The following is a 25,918-nucleotide window of genomic DNA, read 5'->3' on the forward strand; positions in this document are numbered from 1 at the left end:
TTCAGAGAACCGTCAGGGCAGTTTTCACTTCTTCGCAGCATTCGTCAGGGTTGTCTACGTGAGGTCAACACTTACTTTGATCGGATGTACAGAAAGTACTGGACGTCGTCGGGAGCCGCTCGGCCCTTGGCCCAGCTGCAGTTCATGAAATCCGCGTCGTAGATAACACAGGAGAAGTTTTGGGCAGCCGTGCCCTCCCTACCTGGGAAGGTACGGAAAAAAACAATGATGTTTAAAGAGGGATGGACCCGATGGCTTCGTGGTTCAAAGAAGAATCAATATCAGTCCTTCTCAGACTCTTCCCAAAAAATAGAAGAATACATTCCAGGGATCTAACATACACCGTGGCGGATACAGTTGACAATACTGTATTGTCCACTTGAAATTCCCTAAGAGAAAAGAAATGAAATTAAAAGACACTTGCTCCTTGGAAGAAAAGCTATGACCAACCTAGACAGCATATTAAAACGCAGAGACATTAGTTTGGCGACAAAGGTCCGTCTAGTCAAAGCTATGGTTTTCCCAGTAGTCATGTATGCATGTGAGAGCTGGACTATAGAGAAAGCTGAGCGCTAAAGAATTGATGCTTTATGAACTGCGGTGTTGGAAAAGACTCTTGAGAGTCCCTTGGACTGCAAGGAGAGCCAACCAGTCCATCCTAAAGGAAATCGGTCCTAAATATTCACTGGAAGGACTGATGCTGAAGCTGAAACTCCAACCCTTTGGCCACCTGATGCAAAGAGCCGACTCACTGGAAAAGACCCTGATGCTGGGAAAGATCGAAAGCGGGAGGAGAAGGGGACAGCAGAGGATGAGATGGCTGGATGGCATCACTGAGTCAATGGACAAGAGTTTGAGAAAGCTCCGGGAGTTGGTGATGAACAGGGAAGCTTGGCGTGCTGCAGTCCATGGGGTCGCAAAGAGTCGGACACGACTAAGTGAATGAACTGAACTGAAGAGAGAAGATCCCTGAAGGGTTCTCACCACAAAAAAAAAAACACACGCAGCAGAATAGAGACGTGAACAGCTCGACTGTGGTCATCGTTTCGGAAGGCGTGCAAAGACTGAAACAGCAAATGTGGGAACTCCCTGGCGGGCCACTGGTTAGGGCTCCACACTTTCACTGCTGTGGGCCCGCATTCCCTCCCCGGTCAGGGAAGTCCGATTCCACAAGCCGCAAAGGAACGGCCCAAGACAAAAGCACCCAAGTGACAAAACAAAGCCAAGAAATCCTCACATCTACACAATTCCTGTGTGTCGAGACGCTCGTGGGGAGCAGAAGGGTCACCGCCCGTGTGTTCCCTACCTGGGTTAGTGTAGACCAGCATTTCTGAAAGCCGTCTCTGGTTGACATGTACTTCAACGGTAAGCGTGACTCCCCCGTGGAGAGAATAGTCCTGAAACGTGCACTGACACTCACTGTCTTTGACCTGAAGAGACGCAACCGGCCCGTGGGTTAAGAACCTGTCTTCTTTCCTCTCATCCTCATGCCGTTTGCTCCTGCACTGGTCATGACATCCACCTCCCTATGTGAAATCTCACCCAGGTAACCTTCTTTGAGAAGAGGCCCACTAGCAAGGTTCAGAAAGTCAGTGTTCAGAGCTCACCTTTTTAAGAATGAAGTATATATATATTTTTAATTGGAGTATAATCGCTTTGGGCTTCCCAGGTGGCTCAGTGGGTAAAGAATTTACCTGCAATGCACGTGACGCCAGAGACATGGGTTTCATCCCTGGGTCACAAAGATCCTCTGCAGGAGGGCATGGCAACCCACTTCAGTATTCTTGCCTGGAGAACCCCATGGACAGAGGAGCCTGGTGGGCTGCAGTCCATAGGATTGCAGAGAGTCAGACTTGACTCAAGGGATGTGCACATAATTGCTTTACAATGGTCTGTTAGTTTCTGCTGCAACAATGTGAATCGGCTGGAAGTATACATATGTCCCCTGCCTCTTGAACCTCCCTCCGAACCCGCCTAGAGCTCACCGGGGATCTTGTGAAAATGTACAGTCTGGTTACATGATTCCCAGTTGAAGTCTGGGAGCCTCTAGGTCTCACAAACTCCCAAGGGATGCAGCTTGGACTGTTCTTTACACCCTCATCGCTTTCCATTTTTTGGAACCTCACACTCCCCCCAACCTTGTGTTTTTGGCCACGCCATGCAGCCCGTAGGAATCTTAGTTCCCTGACCCGGGACTGAACCCACAACCCCCGTCTGCCAGAAGCTCAAAGTCTGAACCAGCAGGGAAGTCCCCACACCCTCTTCTACGGGACTGACTTTTCTTGTCTTATGCCACAGGCATCATTGTCTCAGGAGTGTCATGGTTACACTGTATCCAAGTCAGTCGGTTTAGTTTGGCTCCATGCAACAGGCCGAGCGAATGTTTCTTTCTTGCTCAGGATCAAGTCTACCTGAGCCAACTGAGCGAAAAGAACGTGGCCCCCCCAGGGAGTCAGCCTACTGAACACATCCCGGACACGAGGGTCACTTCCCCGGTGCACCACGCACCATGACTTCCTAGACGTATCCCCAGGTCACTCTTGTGTTTTTGTCTCATGCTTGATGAGAGCTCGACAAAGGATCACAACAGGGCCTGTGCAATCTACCTCGTCGTTGCTGCTCAGTGGCTCAGTCACGCCCGACTCTTTGTGACCCCGTGGACTGCAGCCACGCCGGGCTTCCCTTGTCCTGCACCATCTCCCGGAGTTTGCTCAAACGCGTGCCCAAACCACCTTACCTTTTTCTTAATCGGCCCCTTCTCCTTGTGAATCAGCACACATTCCCCAGAGCTAGCGTTTTCCCTGCAGTCCCAAGTCAGCTTCGTTGTCTGTGGGTCAAACTTCACATTTAGGCTGGCGTTTGGCTTCACGGTTGGAAGATCTGCAAGACGTGACCTCAGGAATCAAGAAACGCCCCTTTTCCCAACTCCATGCCCACTCAAGCAATTCGCCTCAGGTCTTGCAAGGAAAGATCAGCGTTAGGGATCACTGCCAACCACCGCTGTCAAATCCTCTGTGTCTCCTACCCTCTGTCCCGTCTCTCCCTCCTGCCCGATTCTCCAAGCGGAGATGCCTCTGTTGTTATACAGTCACTAAGCCACGTCTGAGTCTTTGTGACCCTCTGGACTGTAGCCCGCCAGGCTCCTCTGTCCGTGGGATTCTCCAGGCAAGAAGACTGGAGTGGGTTGCCATGCCCTCCTTCCTGACCCAAGGATGGCACCCATGTCTCCTGCACTGCAGGCGGATTCTTTACCACTGAGCCACCAGGGCGGGCCCAGTGGAGACGTCTACTGTGAAAATAAATGAATATCAACCGAGCAAGGAGCAGAGGCTAGTTAATCCCATCTCGTCACGGGCAGAGAGTCAGGCACCATCAGGCGTGGCTATGCCGATAGGCTCGCCAACAAAGGTCTGTCTAGTTAAAGCTACGGTTTTTCCAGGAGTCATGTATGGATGTGAGAGCTGGAGTATAAAGTAAGCTGAGTGCCAAAGAACTGATGTTTTTGAATGGAGGTGTTGCAGAAGCAAGGAGAGCCAACCAGTCCATTCTAAAGGAGATCACTCCTGAACATTCATTGGAAGGACTGATGCTGAAGCTGAAGCTCCAATCCTTTGGCCACCTGATGCACAGAATAGACTCATTGGAAAGGACCCTGATGTGGGAAAGACTGAAGGTGTGAGGAGAAGGGGACGACAGAGGATGAAATGGTTGGATGGCATCACCGACTCGATGGACATGAGTCTGAGCAAGCTCTAGGAGTTGGTGATGGACAGGCAGGCCTGGCGTGCTGCAGTCCACGGGGTCGCAAAGAGTCGGATGTGACTGAGCAACTGAAGAAGTGATAGGCATGCACCCCAGAAGCTGGGGTCAGGGGAATGGGGGGAAGCAGAAAGAGGTCAGGCACATTCACATACTCACCCTGCTGCTCCTGGGTGAGGAGCCACGCGGAGTCAAGCACCACAGAGAGGAGGACCACCGTCGCCAGGAGACTTCCAGGGCTGCCCAGACGACGCAGAAGCGCTGCGGGGTGAGAAAAACCAGCCTGCGTGGGAGTCTTGATGTGGACACCAGTGATGTTTCCCCAGGGAGATGGGGAAAAAAACCCAACAACACAGGACTCTCTCCAGGGTGATGGTCAGCATCGGCATGCTGACCTGGCCAGCAGCTTGGGTCACTTGCTTATAGTGGTTAAGACTCTGTCCTCCCAACGCAGGGGGCCACAGTTTCGATCCCTGGTCGGTGTACTAAGATCCCCCATGGTACACGGTACAGCTAAAAAATAAATTAATTAACTAAAAAGACAATTTGAAAAAGAGTTCAAAGTGCATGGGCTTCCCAGGTGGCGCTAGTGGTAAAGAATCTGCCTGCCAACACAGGAGACTTAAGAGATTCTGGTTTGATCCCTGAGTTGGGAAGATCCCCTGGAGGAGGGAATGGCCACCCACTCCAGTATTCTTGCCCGGAGAATCCCATGGGCGGAGGAGTCTGGCAGGCTACAGCCCTCAGGGTCCCAAAGAGTCGGACATGACTGAGCGACTTAGCATGCACACGGAGTGCATGATTCCAGTTCTATCACTTTCTGGAAAAGGTAAAATTATAGCAGAATGGAAAAGGATTGATGATGCTTTCAAACTGTGGTGCTAGAGAAGACTCTTGAGAGTCCGTTGCACTGCAAGGAGATCCAACCAGTCCATCCTGAAGGAAATCAATCCTGAATATTTATTGGAAGGACTGAAGCTGAAGCTCCGATACTTTGGCCACCTGATGGGAAGAACTGACTCGTTGGAAAAGACCCTGATGCTGGGAAAGATTGAAGGCGGGAGGAGAAGGGGACGACAGAGGATGCGATGGTTGGATGGCATCACCGACTCAATGGACATGGGTCTGGGTAAACTCTGGGAGTTGGTGATGGACAGGCAGGCCTGGCGTGCTGCAGTCCATGGGGTCCCAAAGAGTCAGACACGACTGAGCGACTGAACAACAGCAATGGAGAGAGAGAAAGCATCAGTGCTTGTCAGGGGTTGTGAGAACAGGAGGGATGAACAGGTGGGTGGAGGACAGGAGATTTTAGGGCAGTGGAAATATTCTGCTCTAATGATGGATACCTGCCATTACACACTTGTCCAAACCCATAGAAGACCCAGCAGCAAGCCCAATTCAGCTCAGTCGGTCAGTCGTGTCCGACTCTTTGCGACCCCATGGACTGCAGCACGCCAGGCCTCCCTGTCCATCACCAAATCCCAGAGTCCACCCAAACCCATGTCCATCGAGTTGGTAATGCCGTCCAACCATCTCACCCTCTGTCGTCCCCTTCTCCTCCTGCCCTCAATCTTTCCCAGCATCAGTCTTTTCCAATGAGTCAGGTCTTCCCATCTGGTGGCCAAACTACGGGACAACAGCAACAGTGACCCCTAATGCAAATTATGACTTTGAGTCAAGAATATTGCGTCAAACTTGCTCCATCAATTGTAAGAGACGGTCCAGACTGATGCTTGGTGTCCATCATTGGGGAACTAACTGTAGGAGGAAGTGGGTATGCAGGAATTCCCAACACTTTCCGAACCTCATGTTTCTACAAACCTACACACGCCCTAAGCAAATAAACTCGACTAACATTAAACAAAAAAATTTAGGGACTTCCCTCGTAGTCCAGGGGTTAAGACGGCGAGCTTCCCACGCAGCGGGCTCGGGTTCCGTCGCTGGTTGGGGAACTAAGATCTCACATGCCACACAATTTGGGCAAAAATATAAAAATTTAAAAACTAAAGTAAAAAACAAAAAACAAAAAAAACTACCAAGGTACCGTCCTCTATCCCCCACAAAGCCACACTCTGGAAAACACCTCATCGCCCAGCTGGGTTTGGGGTGGCAGCTGTGGATGTGCCCACTGTTTCCCCAGCAGTGGTTTTAGGCTGTGCTTTGCTGGTGGCTCAGGTGGTGAACAACCCGCCTGCCAACGCAGAAGACTCAATTTCGATTCCTGGGCCGCGAAGATCCCCCTGCAGGAGGGCGCGGCAACCCACCCCAGAGGAGTCTGGCAGGGCTCCGGTCCACGGGGCCACCAGGAATCATACCTGGCTGCTTTGGGTCGTGCTGATTCCTTTCCAGTATTGCTCTCACTTGTAATGTGCCTTTCCATTCGTCTACAGTGCAAATCTCCATTTGTCTCGAGCTGAGTTCTTGCAGACTCCCTCCTCACCTTTTTGGGCTCCCGGGAATCCCATCCTTTGCAAATCTCCATTTGTCTTGAGCCGAGTTCTTGCAGACCCCCTCCTCACCTTTTTGTGCTCCAAGGAATCCCATCCTTTGATCTCTGTATCTTTTCCCCAAGGGCTCCCCCTCTCTGTCTCCACTTTACTGGGCACGGTCGTATTTTCCATCATGTCCTTGGGTTTATGGAGTCTACCGGTCTCAAGCTGGCTTCTGTCTCTTGGGGAGTTCCTTTCCTGGCGGTTGCCGTGACAAATGACAAGGTTTTTTGTTTTTCCTCCTCACCTGTTTCCCCCCATCTCTCCCTTCTTTCTCTCCCCTTCCTGCATCCCTGCATCGCTCCTGTCTCCTTCCATCTTCCCTTCCTCACTCTGGGCCTCCTACATTTAATCCTCTTCCGCCTTCTCTTCTCAGACTTACTCAGACGGTCTGCATTTTCACCAGGTCCTCCCGGCCGGATGCCAAGCATGGAGGACCACAAACACCCTCCCTCCTTAAGGACAGGGACACCTGCCCGTCAGCACACGCGGGGACAAGCACCCAGCCTCAGATTCCTGCCCACCCACGTTCAACCTCGTCCCCTCAGGGAACCTCACTTGCCATCACAGAGGGGAACCAAAACCAAACAACCCACCAGACCGGTTCCAACTTTCCCATCTGACTGTCATCTCCTGTTCCACTGCTCCAGTGACCGTCCCCCCGAGACCCTGCCCCATGCAGACTTTGTCTTTCTCGGGGGCCTGCTGTCTGATCCCCACCTGTGGGGGAGGCTGCTTCCTGCAGCGGGGAGGGGGTGTGCTTGCCTGCCCGCGGCACCCCGGAACCTCTCCGAGAGGACCTTCCTCAATCCACACACCCGCGGCACCCCGGAACCTCTCCGAGAGGACCTTCCTCAATCCACACACCCGCGGCACCCCGGAACCTCTCCGAGAGGACCTTCCTCAATCCACACACCCCCACGGCTCTTGGTGCCTTGCCTGGATTTTCACATCTGCAATTTGCGAAATGTCTGCGGTCTGAGCTTTGCTTAACGGGAGACGAGGGGGATAGGCCGTGGGTGCAGGGCGGGGTGGGGGAGGAACCGCAGCCTGACCCGTCTCCCCACCTCCTCGGTGAGGGCAGCACCTGTCTTACCAAGCTCCCTGAGTCCAGCTTTCTCCTCCACGGGGCATACCGTCGTACCGGCCTCCGGGTGGCGGTGGGGGGTGGACACGCAGAGGGGGTAGCAAAGTGCCCCCCAACCCACCAGACTCATCAACACCCTTCACCCCAACTTCCCCACTAACTTGTGCACTGAACTCCCGCCGGCTTCCTGCTCATCGTGATGGAGCAAAAACCAGAAACTGCTGTAACCTTGACCGAAAAAAGAGTTCTCGTATACCACAAAGGGACACAGAAACCCATCCCCAAAAGTTGCTCGCTTTAAATCATCAGTTCGTCGGAGACTCCGGCTCTTGGTCAAGGACTGTGAGAAAATCTCCAAAGGAGACTCTGCAATGGGCGTGATGTATCGTAGCACTGGAAAAGGCTCTTGAGAGTCCCTTGGACTGCAAGGAGATCCAACCAGTCCATCCTAAAGGAAATCAGTCCTGACTGTTCACTGGACGGACTGATGCTGAAGCTGGAGCTCCAATCCTTTGGCCACCTGATGCGAAGAACTGACTCATTGGAAAAGACCCTGATGCTGGGAAAGATTGAAGGCAGAGGGGGAAGGGGGCAAGAGAGGATGAGATGGTTGGATGGCCTCACCGACTCAGTGGACATGAGTTTCAGCAAGCTCCGGGAGTTGGTGATGGACAGAGAGGCCTGGCATGCTGCAGTCCATGGGGTCGGAAAGAGTCAGACACGACTAAGCGACTGAATAACAACATGATGTATCTTATTCAGCCAATCCCTGATTTAATTGTCACTTCCATCTTACGAGGCACTTCCAGGAGCCTCACAGAAGTGGTCAGAAGACTGAAATCCACAGAAATCTCATCGCTGTTTCACTTAATTTTGCCCTTTTTTAAAAAAAAAAAAATTCAGGCTAAATTCACACGGGGTGCAACCCTCTGCGCTCAGTCGCTAAGTCGTGTCCAACTCTCTGCAACCCTGTGGACTGTAGCCCGACAGGCTCCTTGGTCCCTGGGGATTCTCCGGGCAAAGAACACTGGAGTGGGTTGCCACTTCCTTCTCCAGGGGATCTTCCCGAACCGGGGACGGAACCCGTGTCTCCTCCGTCGGCAGAAGGATTCTTTACCACTGAGCCACCAGGGAAGCCCCCTTGTACAACTCAGAGACACTCAGCACATCCACAAAGCCTGGCTGCAGAACCTTCCCGTCTCCCCAAGGGAGACCTGTCCCCCTGAGCCGACAGCCTCCACCTCTCGTCCCCCAGCCCCCCCAAGCACGAACCCACTTTCTGCCTCCGCGGACTCGCCTGTGCGGCTTTGCTTCCTGTACATGGAATCGAGTCACCCCTTGCTTTTTTATGCCCGCTTTCTCTTCTTGTTTTGGTAACCACCAGGCCGCGCTTTCTTTCCCCATTTAAAGATTTCAGTTTTACAACCCTGTAGGAGGGCCCGACACGTCTTTCAGATTCAGGACACGCCCTGGGGAGGGGGCTGGGTAACCGGGAGGCCAGTCCAAGGGGGACCCTTGCACGACCTTGCGCGTGGAGCTCACCATGCTTTTGGGCGAGCCAGGGAGAGCGTGAGTGAAAGTCGCTCAGTCGTGTCTGACTCTTTGCAACCCCGTGGACTATACATATACAGCCCATGGGATTCTCCAGGCCAGAATACTGGAGTGGGTAGCCTATCCCTTCTCCAGCGGATCGTCCCGACCCAGAACTCGAACCAGGGTCTCCTGCATTGCAGGCAGGTTCTTTACAAACTGAGCCACACAAAACGCCACGCCAGCGTCCCAGGCAGCACCCGTAACCGCGACGGGCCCCCATCACTGCAGCACACACAGCTCGCAAACCCAAGTCTCGTTCCAATCCCGACAGGCACGGGCTGGCCCGGGGAACTCCGAAATCTTTCACCCCAACCTGGCCAAGTCCCCGGGGGCGCATTCGGACCTGAGAACGCGGCGCCCACGCGCCACCCCTCATCCATCACCCTGTCTGCTTGGGCGCCCTGCATCCGAAAGGCTTCCCAGGCGGTGCAAACATTACAGACTCCGCCTGCCCGTGCAGGAGACCCAGGTTGACGCCTGGGTCAGGAAGATGCCCTGGAGGATGGCATGGCCACCCACTCCAGAGAATCCCCTGGAGAATCCTGGAGAAGCTTGGGAGGGAGCTACAGTCCACAGGGTCGCAGAGTCGGACACACGACTCAAGTAACTTAGCAGATAGAGTAGCACGTTTGTTCTGACCCACCTGGAGCACCCACCGTCAACGGCAGCAACAGAAGCAGGGAAGTGGCACTTTCGAGGACCCCGGGGGTCAGGGGGGACCGGGTTACACCCCTCCCCTCCGACACACACGCCCCACGCTCACGTCTGCCAACCTGCGTTCCCCATCGCTCTCCTGCCAGGCTTCCACGTCTGACCGCCCCGACGCCTCTCTTTCTCACCCGACAGTGATGGCCCGTGGACGGCACGACCAGACGCCGTCAGCTGGGTTCCTGTTTTCTTCTCCTCGATTCCCTCCCCTTGCCACGCCTGCCACGAGGAGGAACTGGGATAGGCGGGTCCTCTGGTCTCCACACCCCCGCCCATCACTTGCGTGGAGAAGGTCATATTCTTAGAGTTGGACCAAACGCTTCACCACATCTTCTCAGGTCAGGGACCAGGTGGGCCTGTTCTCACTGACCTTTTCTTTTTTTTTAATTTGATGTTTTGACCATGCGGTTGTTTTCCGTAGCTGTGGGACACAAGATTCTCACTGCAGTGGCTTCTCTTGTGCAGCGTGGGCTCCAGGGCCCCCAGGTTTCAGCAGCTGTGACGCACGGGCTCAGTTGCTCCATGGAACGTGGAATTTTTTTTCCCCGATGGGGTATCAAACCCCTGTCTGCTGCACTGGTGGGAGGGTTCTTTACCACTGAACCCACCTCAGCAACCATTTTCATCACAGATGTGGAGAGGGTCATCTTCCCAGGAACTGGACCAGAAGGTTCCCCAAGTCTACTCACATCCAGTACCAGCTTGGTCCCCTTATCTCAGTTCAGTTCAGTCGTTCAGTCGTGTTTGCGACCCCATGGACCGCAGCACGCCAGGCCTCCCTGTCCATCACCAACTCCCGGAGTTTGCTCAAACGCACGTCCATCGAGTTGGTGATGCCATGCAGCCATCTCATCCTCTGTCGTCCCCTTCTCCTCCCGCCTTCGATCTTTCCCAGCATCAGGGTCTTTTCAAACGAGTCAGCGCTTCACATCAGGTGGCCAAAGGATTGGAGCTTCAGCATAAGTATGCGTGTATCCCCTCTTTATTGGATTTCCTTCCCATTTAGGTCATCACAGAGCCCTGAGTAGAGTCCCCTGTGCTGTAAAGTAGGTTCTGACTCATTATCTACTATACACATAGTATCAATACGCATACTCTCGATTTATTGTATATGTAAACATGTATAAGGATCTATTACCTACATAGTATCAGTATCAAGATGGGCTTCCCGGGTGGCGCTAGTGGTAAAAAATCTGCCTGCCAACGCAGGAGAAGTTAAGAGACACAAGCTTGATCTCTGTGTCAGGAACATGCCCTGCAGGAGGGCATGGCAACCCACTCCAGTATTCTTGCCTGGGAGAATCCCACGGACAGAGGAGCCTGGCGGGCTACAGTCCGTGGGGTCACACAGAGTCAGATACGACTGCAGCGACTTAGCAGGCACGCCTCAACCGTGTATACGTGCCAATCTCAATTTCCCAACTCGTCCCACCCCCTCCTTCCCTGCTCAGAGTCCGTGCGTCTGTCTATTTCTGCTTCGCAAGTACGGGCATCTCTGCCATTTTTCTAGATTCCTCATAAACCTGTCAAGACGCGACAGTTGTGTTTCTCGTCCTGACTCCCTCCTTCAGTCTGTGTGACTGAAGGTCCCACAGAGACCTGCCCTCTAGGTCCAGTTTTCACCTTCTGTGATTTTTCTCGTCTTCATCGCCCTGGCGTGTTCCCAGACCAGCTCAGACCTCCCAGCAGGGTGTGCAGACAAGGCGAACAAGAGTAAAGGAGATGGCGCCTGGTCCTGGGTGGCGCCAAGAGTCCTTCAGGACAGTGTGCAGAGAGCTTGCAAGGCGGGGCAGAGGGCCTGGGGGACAGAGTCCTCCACAGGGACCACCGACTTACAGGTGGCCAGTGGACGGTCCCTTTAACACAGCCCACACGTGTTCCCATCTTCACTGTCTCTATTTGAGGCTTGGGTTTTTTTTCTTTCCCTCCCCACCACACAGAATACCTTTTACCCTTTATTAAAGGTTAACTGTGAGATTCCCTAAAAACTGGAAATAGAACTGCCATATGACCCAGCAATCATGCCCACTGCTCGGCATACACACCGAGGAAACCAGAATTGAAAGAGACACGTGTACCCCAATGTTCATCCCAGCACTGTTTACAATAGCCAGGACATGGAAGCAACCTAGATGTCCATCAGCAGACGAATGGATAAGAAAGCTGTGGAACATATACACAATGGAACATTACCCAGACATTAAAAAGAATACATTTGAATCAGTTCTAATGAGGTGGATGAAACTGGAGCCTATTATACAGAGTGAAGTAAGCCAGAAAGAAAAACACCAATACAGTATACTAATGCATATATATGGAATTTAGAAAGATGGTAACAATAACCCTGTATACGAGACAGCAAAAGAGACACTGATGTATAGAACAGTCTTTTGGACTCTGTGGGAGAGGGAGAGGGTGGGATGATTTGGGAGAATGGCATTGAAATATGTATAATATCATATGTGAAACGAGTCGCCAGTCCAGGTTCGATGCACGATACTGGATGCTTGGGGCTGGTGCACTGGGATGACCAGAGGGATGGTATGGGGAGGGAGGAGGGAGGAGGGTTCAGGATGGGGAACACATGTATACCTGTGGCAGATTCATTTTGATATATGGCAAAACCAATACAATATTGTAATTAGCCTCCAATTTAAAAAAATAAAAGACTTAGTAACAGAGCAACAACAAAAATGGACATATTTCCATCTTTCAGATGCTACTGCAGATAGAATTGTTTTCTGAATTTCTTTTTTTGGACGGTTCCCCGCACTTGGGTCTTTGTGCCTGAATCTTATACCCTGCTGCCAGGCCAAATCTGGGTACTAGTTCTAAGATTTTTTTTTTAGTGGATTCTCATCAAGATTTTCCTTCCGTAACAGCCATCTGCAGATGGGATATGGTTTTACTTCTCTTTTCTGATCTGCATGTTAAAAAAAATTTTTTTTTCATTGAAGTAGAGTTCATATACAGGGTTGGGTTAGTTTAAGGTGTACGGCAAAGTGATTCACTTATACACGTGTGTGTGTGCGTGAAAGCACGCTAACTTTCTCAGTCGTGTCTGACTCTTTGCGACCCCCTGGACTGTAGCCTGCCAGGCTCCTCTGTCCCTGGGATTCTCCAGGCAGGAACACTGGAGTGGGTTGCCACGCCCTCCTCCAGGGGGTCTTCCCCACCCAGGGATCGAACCCGAGTCTCTTATGTCTCCTGTATCAGCAGGTGGGTTTTTTTCCACTAAAGTACCTGGGAAGCACTGGGTACTACACGCAAAACTTTGTAATGACCTATAATGGAAAAGAATCTAAAAAAGAATATATATATGTGAATCCGAACGAAAGTACAGTACCCTGTATTACACAGTAGATCCTTGTTGGTTATTGCATATTTTTTAAAACGATAAAATTTTAATCCATTTATATTTTTAAATTTGCTTACATTGTAATACATCTTTTGTCTAACTGGCCTTGGCTTCTGCTCCACACCCCGTAGTGCACAGGACTCCTCACGTCAGAGACTCGTCCAGCCCTGCGTGTCAGCAGTGCTGAGGCTGAGGATCCCTGAGCAGGCACGACAGTCTGTTGTCTAACGATTTCTCCGTCTGTTTTTCTATCCATCTCCATTCTCCATGATTAGCATAATTATGCTATCATCTACCTATTATGCATCATGTATATGTACGTATCCATTCATCCATCCATCCATCTACCTACCGATCCATCCATCCATCCACTCATCCATTCATCCATGTACCCATCCATCCATCCATCCATACATATATACAAGTATCTATCTGTCCATTCATTCATCCATCTATCTACCAATCCATCCACCCATCCATCCATCCATCCACCCATCCAGCCAGCCCTCTATCCCTCCATCCGTCTATCATCCATCCACCCATCCATCTATCCATCCACTGATAAATCTATCCATCCATCCATACATACATGTATCCATCCATCCATGTATCTATCCATACTTCTATCTATCCATCCATCTATCCAACTATCCATCCATCTATCTATTCATTCATCCATCTATCTACCGATCCACCCATGTATCTCTATCCATGATCCATCTACCCATCCATCCATCTATCCATCATCCGTCTCATCTATCCATCCATCTATCCATCCATCATCCATCCATCCATCATCCATCCATCAATGCATCCATCCATCCATCATCCATATGTCCATCCATCCAACCATCTATCCATCCACCCATCATCCATCCACCCATCATCTATCCATCATCCATCCGTCCATCATCATCTATCTCATCCATCCATCCATCAACCCACTCATCCATCCATCTATCCATCCATCCATCTATCCATCCATCTATCCATCCATCCACCCATCCATCTATCTATCCACTGATACATCTATCTATCCATCCACCTATCCATCCATCTGTCCGTCCATCCATCTATCCATCCATCTACCCATCCATCCACGTATGCACCTCTGGCTGTGGTTCACGGACTGGGAGGACTTTACCCTCCTAGGGGAAATATAACAACGTCTGGAGACATTGTGGCTGTAACAGTGATGGGGTCAGGGGGTCCCCCTGGCGTGCGGTGGGGGGAGCCCAGGGACACTCCTCCACACCCCACACAGGGCCCAGGACGCCCCCCATCAGAGACTCGTCCAGCCCCGGACGCCTGGCGGCTGAGGCTGACCAGCTCGTGCAGGCACTTGCTGACAGCATCTCTGTGCCCCTTCTGCTGACACAGGCTCCTCCCCACCCCCTCACCCGCCAGAATCCCACATTTCCGCCCTTCCCAGACTCTCCTCCGGGTCAGAGAGGAAAAGGAGTCATGGGCAAGAGGGGTCATCAGCGCCTCTTCCAGAGAAAAACAGAGGTGTGGGCCGCAGGATCTCAGTGAGCCAGCGTTTGGGGGGAGGGTGGAGCCCACTAAGTTAAAACATCGATTTTCCCAGAAAGGAAACCAGATACGAGGAGACACATTTCCTAACAAACTCACAGTTTCTCAACTTCCTGATGGGCTGAGCCGGGCCTCACGCTCAAGGCGGGGGCGGGCGGGGTTCGGCAAGAGCGCCTTCACTTCCTCCCAGACTCCAGGACAAAGATCTTCAGGCAGCAGGAAGGCCGCGCTGGTATTGTTTTCTTTTCTTTAAGTTTCATTTTATCTATTATTATTATTGGCCATACAGGAGGACTGCGAGATCTTAGTCCCCCGACCAGGAATGGAACCTGTAACCCCCCACCCCCTAAAGTGGAAGCTTGTAGGCTTAACCAGTGGATCGCCAGGGAAGTCCCCATTTTAGTGTTTTTTAATTGGAGTGTCAAAGTGAAGTGAAAATATCAGTCGCGTCCAACTCTCTGCAACCTCGTGGACTGTAGGCCCCTGCCAGGCTCCTCTGTCCAAGCAGCAGTAGCAGCAGTGTGACTCTGTGAATATCCAACTCCTAATCTATCCCTTCCCCTTCATTCTCTTTTGGCAACCACAGGAAGTGAAGGTGTTAGCCACTCAGTCGTGTCTGACCCTTTGCGACCCCATGCCCTGTAGCCCACCAGGCCCCTCTGTCCACTGGAGTGGGTGGCCATTTCCTTCTCCAGGGGATCTTCCCGATTCAGCGATCCAACCTGGGTTTCCCGCATCGGAGGCAGACTATTTACCATCTGAGCTACCAGGGAAGCCCAACTGAAGTATAGTTGACTACTGATACTGTATTAGTTTTAGCTGTACAGCAAAGTGATTCAGTAACATATATATATACACACACATGTATTTTTTTCAGATTCATTTCCACTATAGGTTATTACATGATGGTGAATAGAGTTCCCTGTGCTATAGAGTAGGCCCTTATAGTTTATTTATTTCATACATAGTGGTGTGAATCTGTGAATATCCAACTCCTAATCTATCACTGCAGATGGTGACTGCAGCCATGTAATTAAAAGACACTTACTCCTTGGAAGGAAAGTTATGACCAACCTAGATAGCATATTCAAAAGCAGAGACATTACTTTGCCAACAAAGGTCCGTCTAGTCAAGGCTATGGTTTTTCCAGTGGTCATGTATGGATGTGAGAGTTGGACTGTGAAGAAGGCTAAGTGCCGAAGAATTGATGCTTTTGAACTGTGGTGTTGGAGAAGACTCTAGCGAGTCCCTTGGACTGCAAGGAGACTCAACCAGTCCATCCTAAAGGAGACCAGTCCTGGGATTTCTTTGGAAGGAATGATGCTGAAGCTGAAACTCCAGTACTTTGGCCACCTCATACGAAGAGTTGACTCATTGGAAAAGACTCTGATGCTGGGAGGGATTGGGGGCAGGAGGAGAAGGGGACAACAGGATGAGATGGCTGGATGGCATCACTGACTCGATGGACGTGAGTCTGAGTGAACTCCGGGAGTTGGTGATGGACAGGGAGGCCTGGCGTGCTGTGATTCATGGGGTCGCAAACAGTCAGACACGACTGAGCAACTGAACTGAATCTATCCCTTCCCTTCATTCTCTTTTGGCAACCACAGGAAATGAAGGTGTTAGCCACTCAGTCATATCTGACCCTTTGCGACCCCATGGACTGTAGCTCACCGGGCTCCTCTGTCCATGGGATTCTCCTGGCCAGAATCCTGGACTGGGTTGCCATGCACTCCTCCAGGGGATCTTCCCAACCCAGGGATGGAACCCAGGTCTCCCATATTGCAGGCAGATTCTTTACCATCTGAGCCACCAAGGAAGCCCTAAGTTGGCAAGCATAAGGTTTTTTTTTTAAGTCTGTGAGCCTGTTTCCGTTTCATAAATAAATTTATTTGTATCATTTTTTTTAGATGCCACATATAAGCAACAGCATATGATATCTGTCTTTGACTTACTTCACTCGGTATGATAACCTCTAGGTCCATCCCTCATGCTGAAAATGGCCCTATTCCATTCTTTTTTATGGTTGAGGAGTATTCCCAGGTGGCTCAGCGGTAAAGAATCTGCCTGCCAATGTGGCAGACCCAAGTTTGATCCCTGGGTTGGGAAGATCCCCCCTGGAGAAGGGACTGGCAACCCACTCCAGGATTCTTGCCTGGAGAATCCCATGGACGGAGGAGCCTGGAGGGCTGCAGTCCTTGGGGTTGCAGAGTCGGACACGACCGAGCTACTGAACAAGAACGACAACCACTCGGAAGCAACCTTGGAGTCCATCGACTGACGGGTAGATGCAGAAGACGTGGTCCATATATACAATGGAGTATTAACTCAGCCGTGAAAAAGAACGAAACGATGCCACTGGCAGCAATACGGATGTAACCAGACGTGATGAAAGTAGTGGACTAAGTCAGACAGAAGAAGACCAATGTCGTATGATATAGCTTATATGCGGAATAAAAAAAGAGGGTGAGAGACAAACGAACTCATCTCCAAAGCAGAAAGAGACTCAGACATACAGAACAGACTTGTGGTCGGCCAAGGGTTGATAAACTGGGAGTCTGGAGTTAACAGATACGCACTGCTATATGCAAAATAGATACAACAGAAGGACCTACTGTGCAGCACAGGAAGCCATACTCAATGCTGCTGCTGCTGCTGCTGCTAAGTCGCTTCAGTCGTGTCCGACTCTGTGCGACCCCATAGACGGCAGCCCAACAGGCTCCCCCGTCCCTGGGATTCTCCAGGCAAGAACACTGGAGTGGGCTGCCATTTTCTTCTCCAATGCATGAAAGTGAAAAGTCAAAGGCAAGTCACTCAGTCGTGTCCGACTCTTAGCGACCCCACGGACTGCAGCCCACCAGGCTCCTCCGTCCATGGGATTTTCCAGGCAAGAGTACTGGAGTGGGGTGCCATTGCCTTCTCCGCCATACTCAATACCTTATATAAAATATATAGAAGCAGTGATTTACTATATAGCACAGGGAACAATATTAAAATCTTGTAACAACGTTTAAGAGAAGTCACTCAGTCGTGTCTGACTCTTTGCAACCCCATGGAATGTAGCCCACCAGGCTCCTCCATCCATGGGATTCTCTAGGCAAGAGTACTGGAGTGGGTTGCCATTTCCTTTTCCAGGGGATCTTCCCAACCCAGGGATCGAACCTGGGTCTCCTACGTTGCAGGCAGATTCCGGAAGCCAGCGTGAGGAACTCCGCCCGTGGCAAAGGTCATGAGGAAGGAGGCTCGACATACGTAAAGGCAGGATCGAGCCTCAGGAGTCCCCCTGGAAATTCTTGAGCATCTACCCCCAAAACCAGAGTCTGCCTGCTTTACTACTTTGTGCTCTCCCCTACACCTCTGACTTTACGGGGGGCTGTCCCCCACCACCTCTCTCTGAAAAAGAGTTAACTTACAGCTCCAGTTAATAATAATTCCTGGGCGTGACAGGAGTGTATCAACCTACAAACTCCTCTGAAGGTTCTCTAGCCTGCCTGACAGGTTTGTCTGGCCACATGTGATTGTTCACAGCCTCCCAACCGTGAGAGGCACGAGATGCTTTAAACCTTCTAAAGACAGGTTCTTTAGGGAAGTTAGAAAACTATTAGTATAGTATAGTGGGCTGATTAGAAATTGTACTGGTGAAGGGTTTTTTCATTTGTTAAGCCAATGTTTGCTGCTAAGTCTCCACATCCCCTGCCCTTATACACGTTAATCAATATAACTACATAAAGGAGAAATAAGTATTAACCTTTGATATTAATCACGTTAGACCTTAGGCTAAGCAAATTCTTTCCTTAATTAAAACCCACTACACTCTCACCCTATAAGAATGTAACTTTATCTGGCGCCTTCGGAAGATGGCGTCTGTTTTAAGAATAATCACCCCTGGAGAAATAAGTGTTCTGGTTGACTGACCGCTGTCACAAGCCGAGGGTCATAAATTGTCAGCAGGCCCCCTGGCCAGAAGATGATGTAACACCCCTAAGACCTCTGTATACATTTGTATGAAGCACCTGATTTTGATAAAAGTCAGGACTGCTGACCCCGCGTGACTTTTGTATTACATCTCTGTGTATAAAAGCGGACCCTGGAAAATAAAGAATGGGATCGGTTCCTGGAAAGACTGGTCTCCTTATGTCGTTCTTTCTCTCACCTTCTGGGTGAATTCCCATCTGGAGCCTGGAGGCTTGTGAAGCCTACTAATTATGCCTGGGCTTCTAAGATCTGACCGGGGAGGCCTTAGTGTCTCCTCTCCTTCAGGAGAATGGGAGGATGCCTGCGGCATACGTAGGTGACGCAAATTTCTTGTCTTGAAATTTTATTGGCTTTCCATGTAAACCAAGTTATTCAGCCTCTTTTCTTCATTGAATTTTCCTACTGAGCTATCCTTATTTAACCACTCTTTATATCTTTAATTAATGCTTAATTGATCTATTGTTTCCTGGTCACCGACGCCATCCCCGCTTCAAATTCCCTGGATCCACCTGGGCTGGACCCCGGCAGGCCGACTTTTTACTGTGTGAGCCACCAAGGAAGCCTATGATGGAAAATAATCTGGAATATTTATATATACATATATATGCTGCTGCTGCTGCTAAGTCGCTTCAGTCGTGTCCGACTCTGTGCGACCCCATAGACGGCAGCCCACCAGGCTCCCCCAACCCTGGGACTCTCCAGGCAAGAACACTGGAGTGGGTTGCCATTTCCTTGTCCAATGCATAAAAGTGAAAAGTGAAAGTGAAGTCGCTCAGTCGTGTCCAACTCTTCGAAACCCCATGGACTGCAGCCCACCAGGCTCCTCCGTCCATGGGATTTTCCAGGCAAGAGTATAGGAGTGGGGTGCCATTGCCTTCTCCGATACATATATATATATGTGCATATATATAATGTTTAAAGTCAGAAGACATAAGTAAGACCTACTCTTAAAAAATTAACACTCAGGCCTTCCCTGGTGGCTCAGTGGTAAAGAAACCGCCTGCCAAAGCAGGGGACATGGGTTCAATCCCTGGTCAGGGAAGATCCTACATGCCCCAGAGCAAGTAAACACACATGCCCCAAGTACTGAATGTGCTCTCTAGAGCCTGGGGGCTGCACCCAGAGAGAAGCTGCACACTGCAACACAGACCCAGCGCGGTCAAAAAATTAAACTAATGCATTAAAAAAAAAAAAAAAAACCCATCCTCGGAAGCAACCTCAGTGTTCATCAACGGAGGAATGGATTAAAGAAGATGCAGTCCATACACACAATGGAATATTACTCAGCCGTGAAAAAGAATGAACTAATGCCCTTTGTAGCTACAGAGGTGGACCTAGAGCGGATCACGCGAAAGGAAGTGAGTCAGACAAAGAAAACCATCACGTGATATCACTTGGATGTGAAATCTAAAAGATGACACAAAATTATCTCTGAAACAGACTCACAGACATGCAGATTTGCAGATGCAAGTGTGGGGCGGGGGATGGGGTAAATGATGAGATTGGGATGGACGTGTACACAGTACCATACCTAAAATAGATAACCAACAAGCACAGTACAGGGACTTCTATTCAATATCTCCTGTGGTGGTGGTGGTCTAGTCTCTCAGGAGTGTCTGACTCTTTGTGACCCCATGGACTGTAGCCCGCCAGGCTCCTCTGGGATTCTTCAGGCAAGAATACTGGAGTGGGCAGCTTCTCCCTTTTCCAGGGGATCTTCCCCACCCAGGGATGGAACTGGGTCTCCTGCATTGCAGGCAGATTCCTTACCGACTGAAGGATTTACCCTTATAACACAGGGAAATACACTCACATCTTGTCATAACCTATGATGGAAAACAATTTGAAAAAAAAATACATTATCTATAGAAAGTTTAAGCTCAGTAGACATAAGTAAGAACCATTCTTGGAAGTGTGGGGACTTCCCCGCTGGTCCAGAGGCTTAAATGCTGAGCTCCCAGTGCAGGGGGCCTGGGTTCCATCCGTGGTTCAGGGGACTAGACCCCACATGTAGCAACTAAAGAGCAAAGAGCCTGCCTGCCACAGCTAAGGCTTGGCACGGCCAAATGAATACATACCGCAAAAATAAAAAATAGGTAAGACTCTTGCTTCCTCACCTTCTGCCCTAGTTTGCAGGAAGAACAGAAGAGCCTCCACAGACATTAAAGATGACGGAAAGACATTACAGAAAACGCAGCGAGCCACCCCCAGGAGAAGACAGAGTCAGAGATCACCTGGAGTAAAACGCTGGGCAGAAGGAAGATGGGGAAGGATGCCCAGGACAGTGGTCACTGCCTAGCTTGTGCTGAGAACCCTCTGGACACATAGTCAGAAACCCCCAAACAATGGCAGGTCCCAGGCGGTCCAGGGGTTACGACTCTTGTGCTTCCACCGCAGTGAGGGGCACAGGTTCAATCCATGGTCGGGGAACTAAGATCCCACAGGCTGCAAAGTGGCCAAAAAAAAAAGAGAAAAAGCAATCGCCAAACAAAACCCCCCTGGGACCCGCACCTTCAGTGATAACCAATGGAAAACGTGACCTCCTTGGGGCTTCCCTGGTGGCTCAGTGGTAACGAATCCGCCTGCCGATGCAGGAGACACCGATTCAGGAAACAAAAAGAAAAAAACCCTCATTCCATGAACCCCAGCGAAGCCCGCGCACCCCAACAAAGAGGCTGCACCCCCCCCGCACCACCCCACCCTGCTCGCCTCAACTAGAGAAAAGCCAGCGTGCAGCAAGGAAGACCCAGCCTTAGCCAAACATACACACAGAAATAAAAGGATAAAATGCACAATGCGACCTCCTTACCCGCAGCTCCTGCAGACGCAGAGGCCAGGCCTTAGTCTCGTGCTGGAGGATCACTCCCCGGGAGCCTCCTCGTGGGCACGGCCACCTCTGAGCTGCCCCCCCGGGGAGACAGTCCTGGCCCATCATCTCGTCACCCCGGGGTCTCCCGGGTGTTAGACCGCGGTCCCGGGCCCCCGCCGCCCAGGCTCACATCTCTGCGTCCTCTGTCTCCCCAGCGCCCCGCACCCCCGCTGCCCAGCTCCACTTTCAGTTTCTCTTTGTGGAGTCCAGCTGTCCTGGAGGAAGAAATGGCCCCAAGCCCCAGTATGCCCGCCTGGAACCCCCACCACGGCCAGAGGAGCCCGGCGGGCCCCGTCCACCGGGGTGGGGGGAGAGGGTCACAAAGAGCGGGACGCGACGGAGCACGCATGCGCGCCGGCGCGGGGTTTGCGAGGAGCGCTTCTGACCCCTAGTGGCCGAAACTTCCAGATTCCGTCCTGGCAACAGCCTTCATTGGAAGGACTGATGCTGAAGCTGCAGCTCCAGTACCCTGGCCACCTGATGCGAAGAGCTGACTCATTGGAAGAGACCCTGATGCCGGTAAAGATTGAGGGCAGGAGGAGAATGGGACAACAGAGGGTGAGATGGCTGGATGGCATCACCGACTCGATGGACATGAGTTTGAGCAAGCTCCGGGAGATGGTGATGGACAGGAGGCCTGGCGTGCTGCCGTCCATGCGGTCACAAAGAGTGGGACACGACTGAGCGGCTGAACAGAAACATTTCTACCCACACCGACTAAACCACCCTCCACCTTCTGACTTAGCAAGCCCTGAGCTGCCCCGAAAGCCTGTGCCCTCAGGTCCCGCCGGGTGGAGCTGGGCAGGGTCTGTTCTTTAAGCTGCTGGGTGAGCGGGGGATGGGGGGTGGTTCGAAGGGGGGTGGTCTTGGCGCGGTTTGGAAGTTTTCGTCAGTAGGGGTCACTAGCGCTCTCTGCAAGCCCGATCCAGACCAGCTGGCGTCCAAGGAGTTTCGCTGCCCTTGAAAGGGGCCTCCCATCCGCATTGAGTATCAGGAACTCATCCTTGGCCAAGCAGGAGTGTTGTTAAGGCTGGGCGGAAAGAGCGTGGGGTTTCTATGAGCCCACTCACCCAGCTCAGAAGGTAAAGAACCCGCCTGTCAATGCAGGAGACGCGGGTTCGATCCCTGGGTTGGGAAGATCCCCTGGAGGAGGACATGGCAACCTACTCCAGCATTCTTGCCTGGAGAATCCCATGGACAGAGGAGCCTGGTGGGCTACAGTCCATGGGGTCTCAAAGAGTCAGACATGAATCAGCAATATCACCACCTCCCGCTTTTGTGTGAGAGGTATCCATGGGCACAGGGGTCATGCTGGAATGGGGGGGGGCTGGTTCTCAAAAGCGCCCACCCCAAATTCTCCTTTAAATGCAAAAGTTATTCTTCCCTGCTTTGAGAAAGCTCCGAGAGTTGGTGATGGACAGGGAGGCCTGGTGTGCTGCAGTCCACACGGTTGCAAATAGTCGGAGCGACTGAATGGTTCTTCCCAGGGATGTACTTCAGGAGCCAAACCATTGGCTGTTGGGTCCTAGGGTTTCCAACGTCAGCCAGAGACCACCCCCAGCCCCCAGGGACCGGTGTGAGACCACCAGATAGTGAAAGTGTTAGTACGGCCGTCGTGTCTGACTGTCTTCGACCCCACGGACTGTAGCCACCCCCAGGCTCCTCTGTCCACGGGATTCTTCAGGCAAGAACACTGGAGTGGGTTGCCATGCCCTCCTCCAGCGGATCTTCCCGACCCAGGGATGGAATATATATTTATTTTTTTTTTAATTGAAGGATAATGGCTTTACAGAATTTTGCTGTTTTCTGTCAAACATCAACAGAAATCAACCGTAGGTGTACCTGTGTCCCTTCCTGCTTCTATTCACATTTTTTTTTCTTTTTCCCCAGGTGGTTGCAGAACCAGCTCGCTCACATTTTTTTTTTTTTTTAATTTAAACAGGAGATTAGCGTGCTTATCTGCCGGGCTTATCTCTATTGTTGCTGCAGTTTCGGAAACCCCCTCCCAGCCCCCGGGCTGTACTCGGAGGGGAGCTTCTGTTCCTGGAAAAAAATTTTTTAAAAAGGTAATTGGTGCGGAGAGGTTAGATGCAGGAGAGATTGAGACAGGGGCCTGCGGGAGGGGGCACTGCTCTCTGCCACCAGGAGGTGAGAGGGCATCTGGAAGCGCCTGGCTGTGCCTGGGGTCTGCGTGACCCCCGTGGCCCCGGCTTGATCTCTCCAGGCTTTGATGTGTGTTTCCCGTTGGTGCATCTTGTCCAGGGATTAGGACACGAGTCTGAGCAAGCTCCGGGAGCTGGTGATGGACAGGGAGGCCCGGCGTGCTGCGGTCCATGGGGTCGCAGAGTCCACGGGATCGGATACGCCTGAGTGACTGGACTGTGTGTGTCTCTCTCTCTCAAGGATGGGGAGAAGAGAGACGTGTTCAGTGTTCTGGCACTTTCTGCTCAGATCTGTTGTGCCCTGGCAGGTTTAAGGTTACGGAATTTCTGACGACACCCAGGCTCACTCCAGACACACACCCCTACCGCTCACCCCAGCTTTCCACCTGCTGCCGCTGCTAAGTCGCTTCAGTCGTGTCCCGACCCCGTAGACGGCAGCCCACCAGGCCCCACCGTCCCTGGGCGTTCTCCAGACAAGAACACTGGAGTGGGTTGCCATTTCCTCCTCCAATGCATGAAAGTGAAAAGTGAAAGTGAAGTCGCTCAGTCGTGTCCGACTCTTTTCGACCCCATGGACTGCAGCCTACCAGGCTCCTCCGTCCGTGGGATTTTCCACCACTCACCCTAAAAACCCCCATTCACCCTGCATTGGTATGTGATGGATACCAATCTCACTCACCCCACTCACTCCAAATTCCTTTTTGTGGTGTAGTTGCTAAGTCGTGTCTGACTCTCTGCGACCCCATGGACTGTAGCCCAGCCAGGCTCCTCTGTCCATGCGATTCTCCAGGCAAGGATACTGGAGTGGATTGCCATGCCCTTCTCCATTCCTTCATCCAGACACCCTGTACTCACTCCAAATGTCCATCATTCATTGCAGAGACTCACCCCTTCCCCATTTGCCCTAAATTTCCATCCATCACCCCCAGAGACCCTCCCTCAGTCACCCCAAATTTCCATCCCTCATTCCTGAAGACCCATAAGATAACCCCAGATTTTTCCCCACTCTGTCCAAAGATGGAAGAAAGACCATCTCCAATTTCTATCAACCACCCAGAGACCCCAGAATCACCCCCGAATTTTGCACCCTTCAGACACAGTCCCCGAGCCTCGATGACGAGTCCCAGGCAGGAGAGACAGGGTCCCTCACGGGGAGGGGGTCTGTGTCAGCAACTCAGCGTCTGCTGGAGCAACCTGCCTCCACCTCAGGGCTTCATTAAACACCCCCGGGGTTTGTAGAGGAGCCTGCTGGGCTACCGTCCACGGGGATGCAAGGAGTTGGACACGACTGAGCGTGTAACCACACACACACACACACACACACACAGGTCGTAGAGGGCCTGCGTGACGGAATCTCTTGATCCGTAAGTGAATTTGGACACCTTTCTAAGGCTTTTGTTGCTGTTTAGTAGCTAAGACGTGTCTAACTCTTGTGCGACCCCGTGGACGGTAGCCCCGCCCGGCTCCTCCGTCCATGGGATTTTGCAGGCAAGGATACAGAAGCGGGTGGCCACGCCCTCCTCCAGGGCATCTTCCCAACCCAGGAATCGAGCCCGGGTTTCTTGCATTGCAGGCAGATTCTTTACCGTCTGAGTCACCAGGGAAGCCCCTGTTTTAGGTACTTCACTCCGGTGAATAACCAAAGCACTTACCGCTTCATTTCTACCATCGTCTGCAGGGAGCTTGAAAGGGGCTGTCAGCGCACTAGCCCTGCAGGGTCCCAGGACCAAGCCAGACAGAGCTGTGTGTAGGTTGGAGGTGGGGTGGGGGCCGCAGTGTGGGGAGCAGATGATGGAGTTTTGGGGCGAAGGGAAGGACACAGTCACCCAATTTTTTTTTCAAGCCTGGAGTTCCAAGGGCTGCCCAGGGAATTCCTGAAAACCCCCTCTCTGAGTGCTTTTAAAGATCACAAAAGCCGGTTTCCCTAAAAGTCAGCCTCAGTCAGGGGCGATTCCCTGGAGGGCTATTTCCTGGGGTAAAATACCACTTTCAGGGTAAAAAATAAAATTCAGGGTTAGGAGGCGGGTGCTTATTTTATAGTTCCCGCACAGCGGGCTGGAATTTCAATCACTGATACACAAGAAAATGGAAATGTATTCCACAGTATAAATCTCGTGAAGAAGGGCTTATGTTTGTTTGTTTGTTTGTTTTTTTTTTGGTCTGTGCTTATAATGCTAATGAAGCAGGCAGGAAGGCAGAGGTAACTGGGCTCTGGAGCTGCTAGGAACGTGCTTCCTGCTGTTGGAGGAATATTGTGGGGGTCCCAGCCGCCAGCTCAGGGAAAAGGAAAGACATACATCACGATCACAGCAACAGCAAAGGAAAAAAAGGGTGACTTTCTGGGAAAAGGAGCGTGAAAGATTCAGGCAGTTTAGACCATCAAAC

At 51.5% G+C, this 25,918-nt stretch overlaps 1 protein-coding gene across 18 annotated transcripts in view; it reads right to left on the reverse strand.

The window, feature by feature from the left end:
- The window catches only part of CSF2RA (colony stimulating factor 2 receptor subunit alpha), a 66,711-nt gene extending 45,002 nt beyond the window's left edge, over positions 1-21,709 (reverse strand). For 4 of the 18 annotated variants that reach the window (XR_011565457.1, XR_011565458.1, XR_011565459.1 and 1 more), the window contains exons 1-5: positions 9,702-10,388; positions 3,919-4,020; positions 2,738-2,880; positions 1,307-1,430; positions 76-202 (exon numbers count right to left, since the gene is read on the reverse strand). Coding sequence is in view for 13 of the 18 variants with exons in the window: in XM_070785275.1 (XP_070641376.1) it covers positions 76-202; positions 1,307-1,430; positions 2,738-2,880; positions 3,919-4,020; positions 9,702-9,933 (728 nt within the window). In the remaining 5 variants the exon portion in view is untranslated. Of the gene's footprint in view, positions 1-75; positions 390-1,306; positions 1,433-2,737; positions 2,881-3,918; positions 4,021-9,571; positions 10,987-21,311 lie in introns of those variants that run through there. The other 14 variants (XR_011565455.1, XR_011565456.1, XM_070785271.1 and 11 more) reach the window with 13 other exon arrangements.
- Between the last annotated feature and the right edge of the window lie 4,209 nt (positions 21,710-25,918).

This window comes from Bos indicus, chromosome X, assembly GCF_029378745.1.
Source record: "Bos indicus isolate NIAB-ARS_2022 breed Sahiwal x Tharparkar chromosome X, NIAB-ARS_B.indTharparkar_mat_pri_1.0, whole genome shotgun sequence".
Classification (NCBI taxonomy): Eukaryota; Metazoa; Chordata; class Mammalia; order Artiodactyla; family Bovidae; genus Bos; species Bos indicus.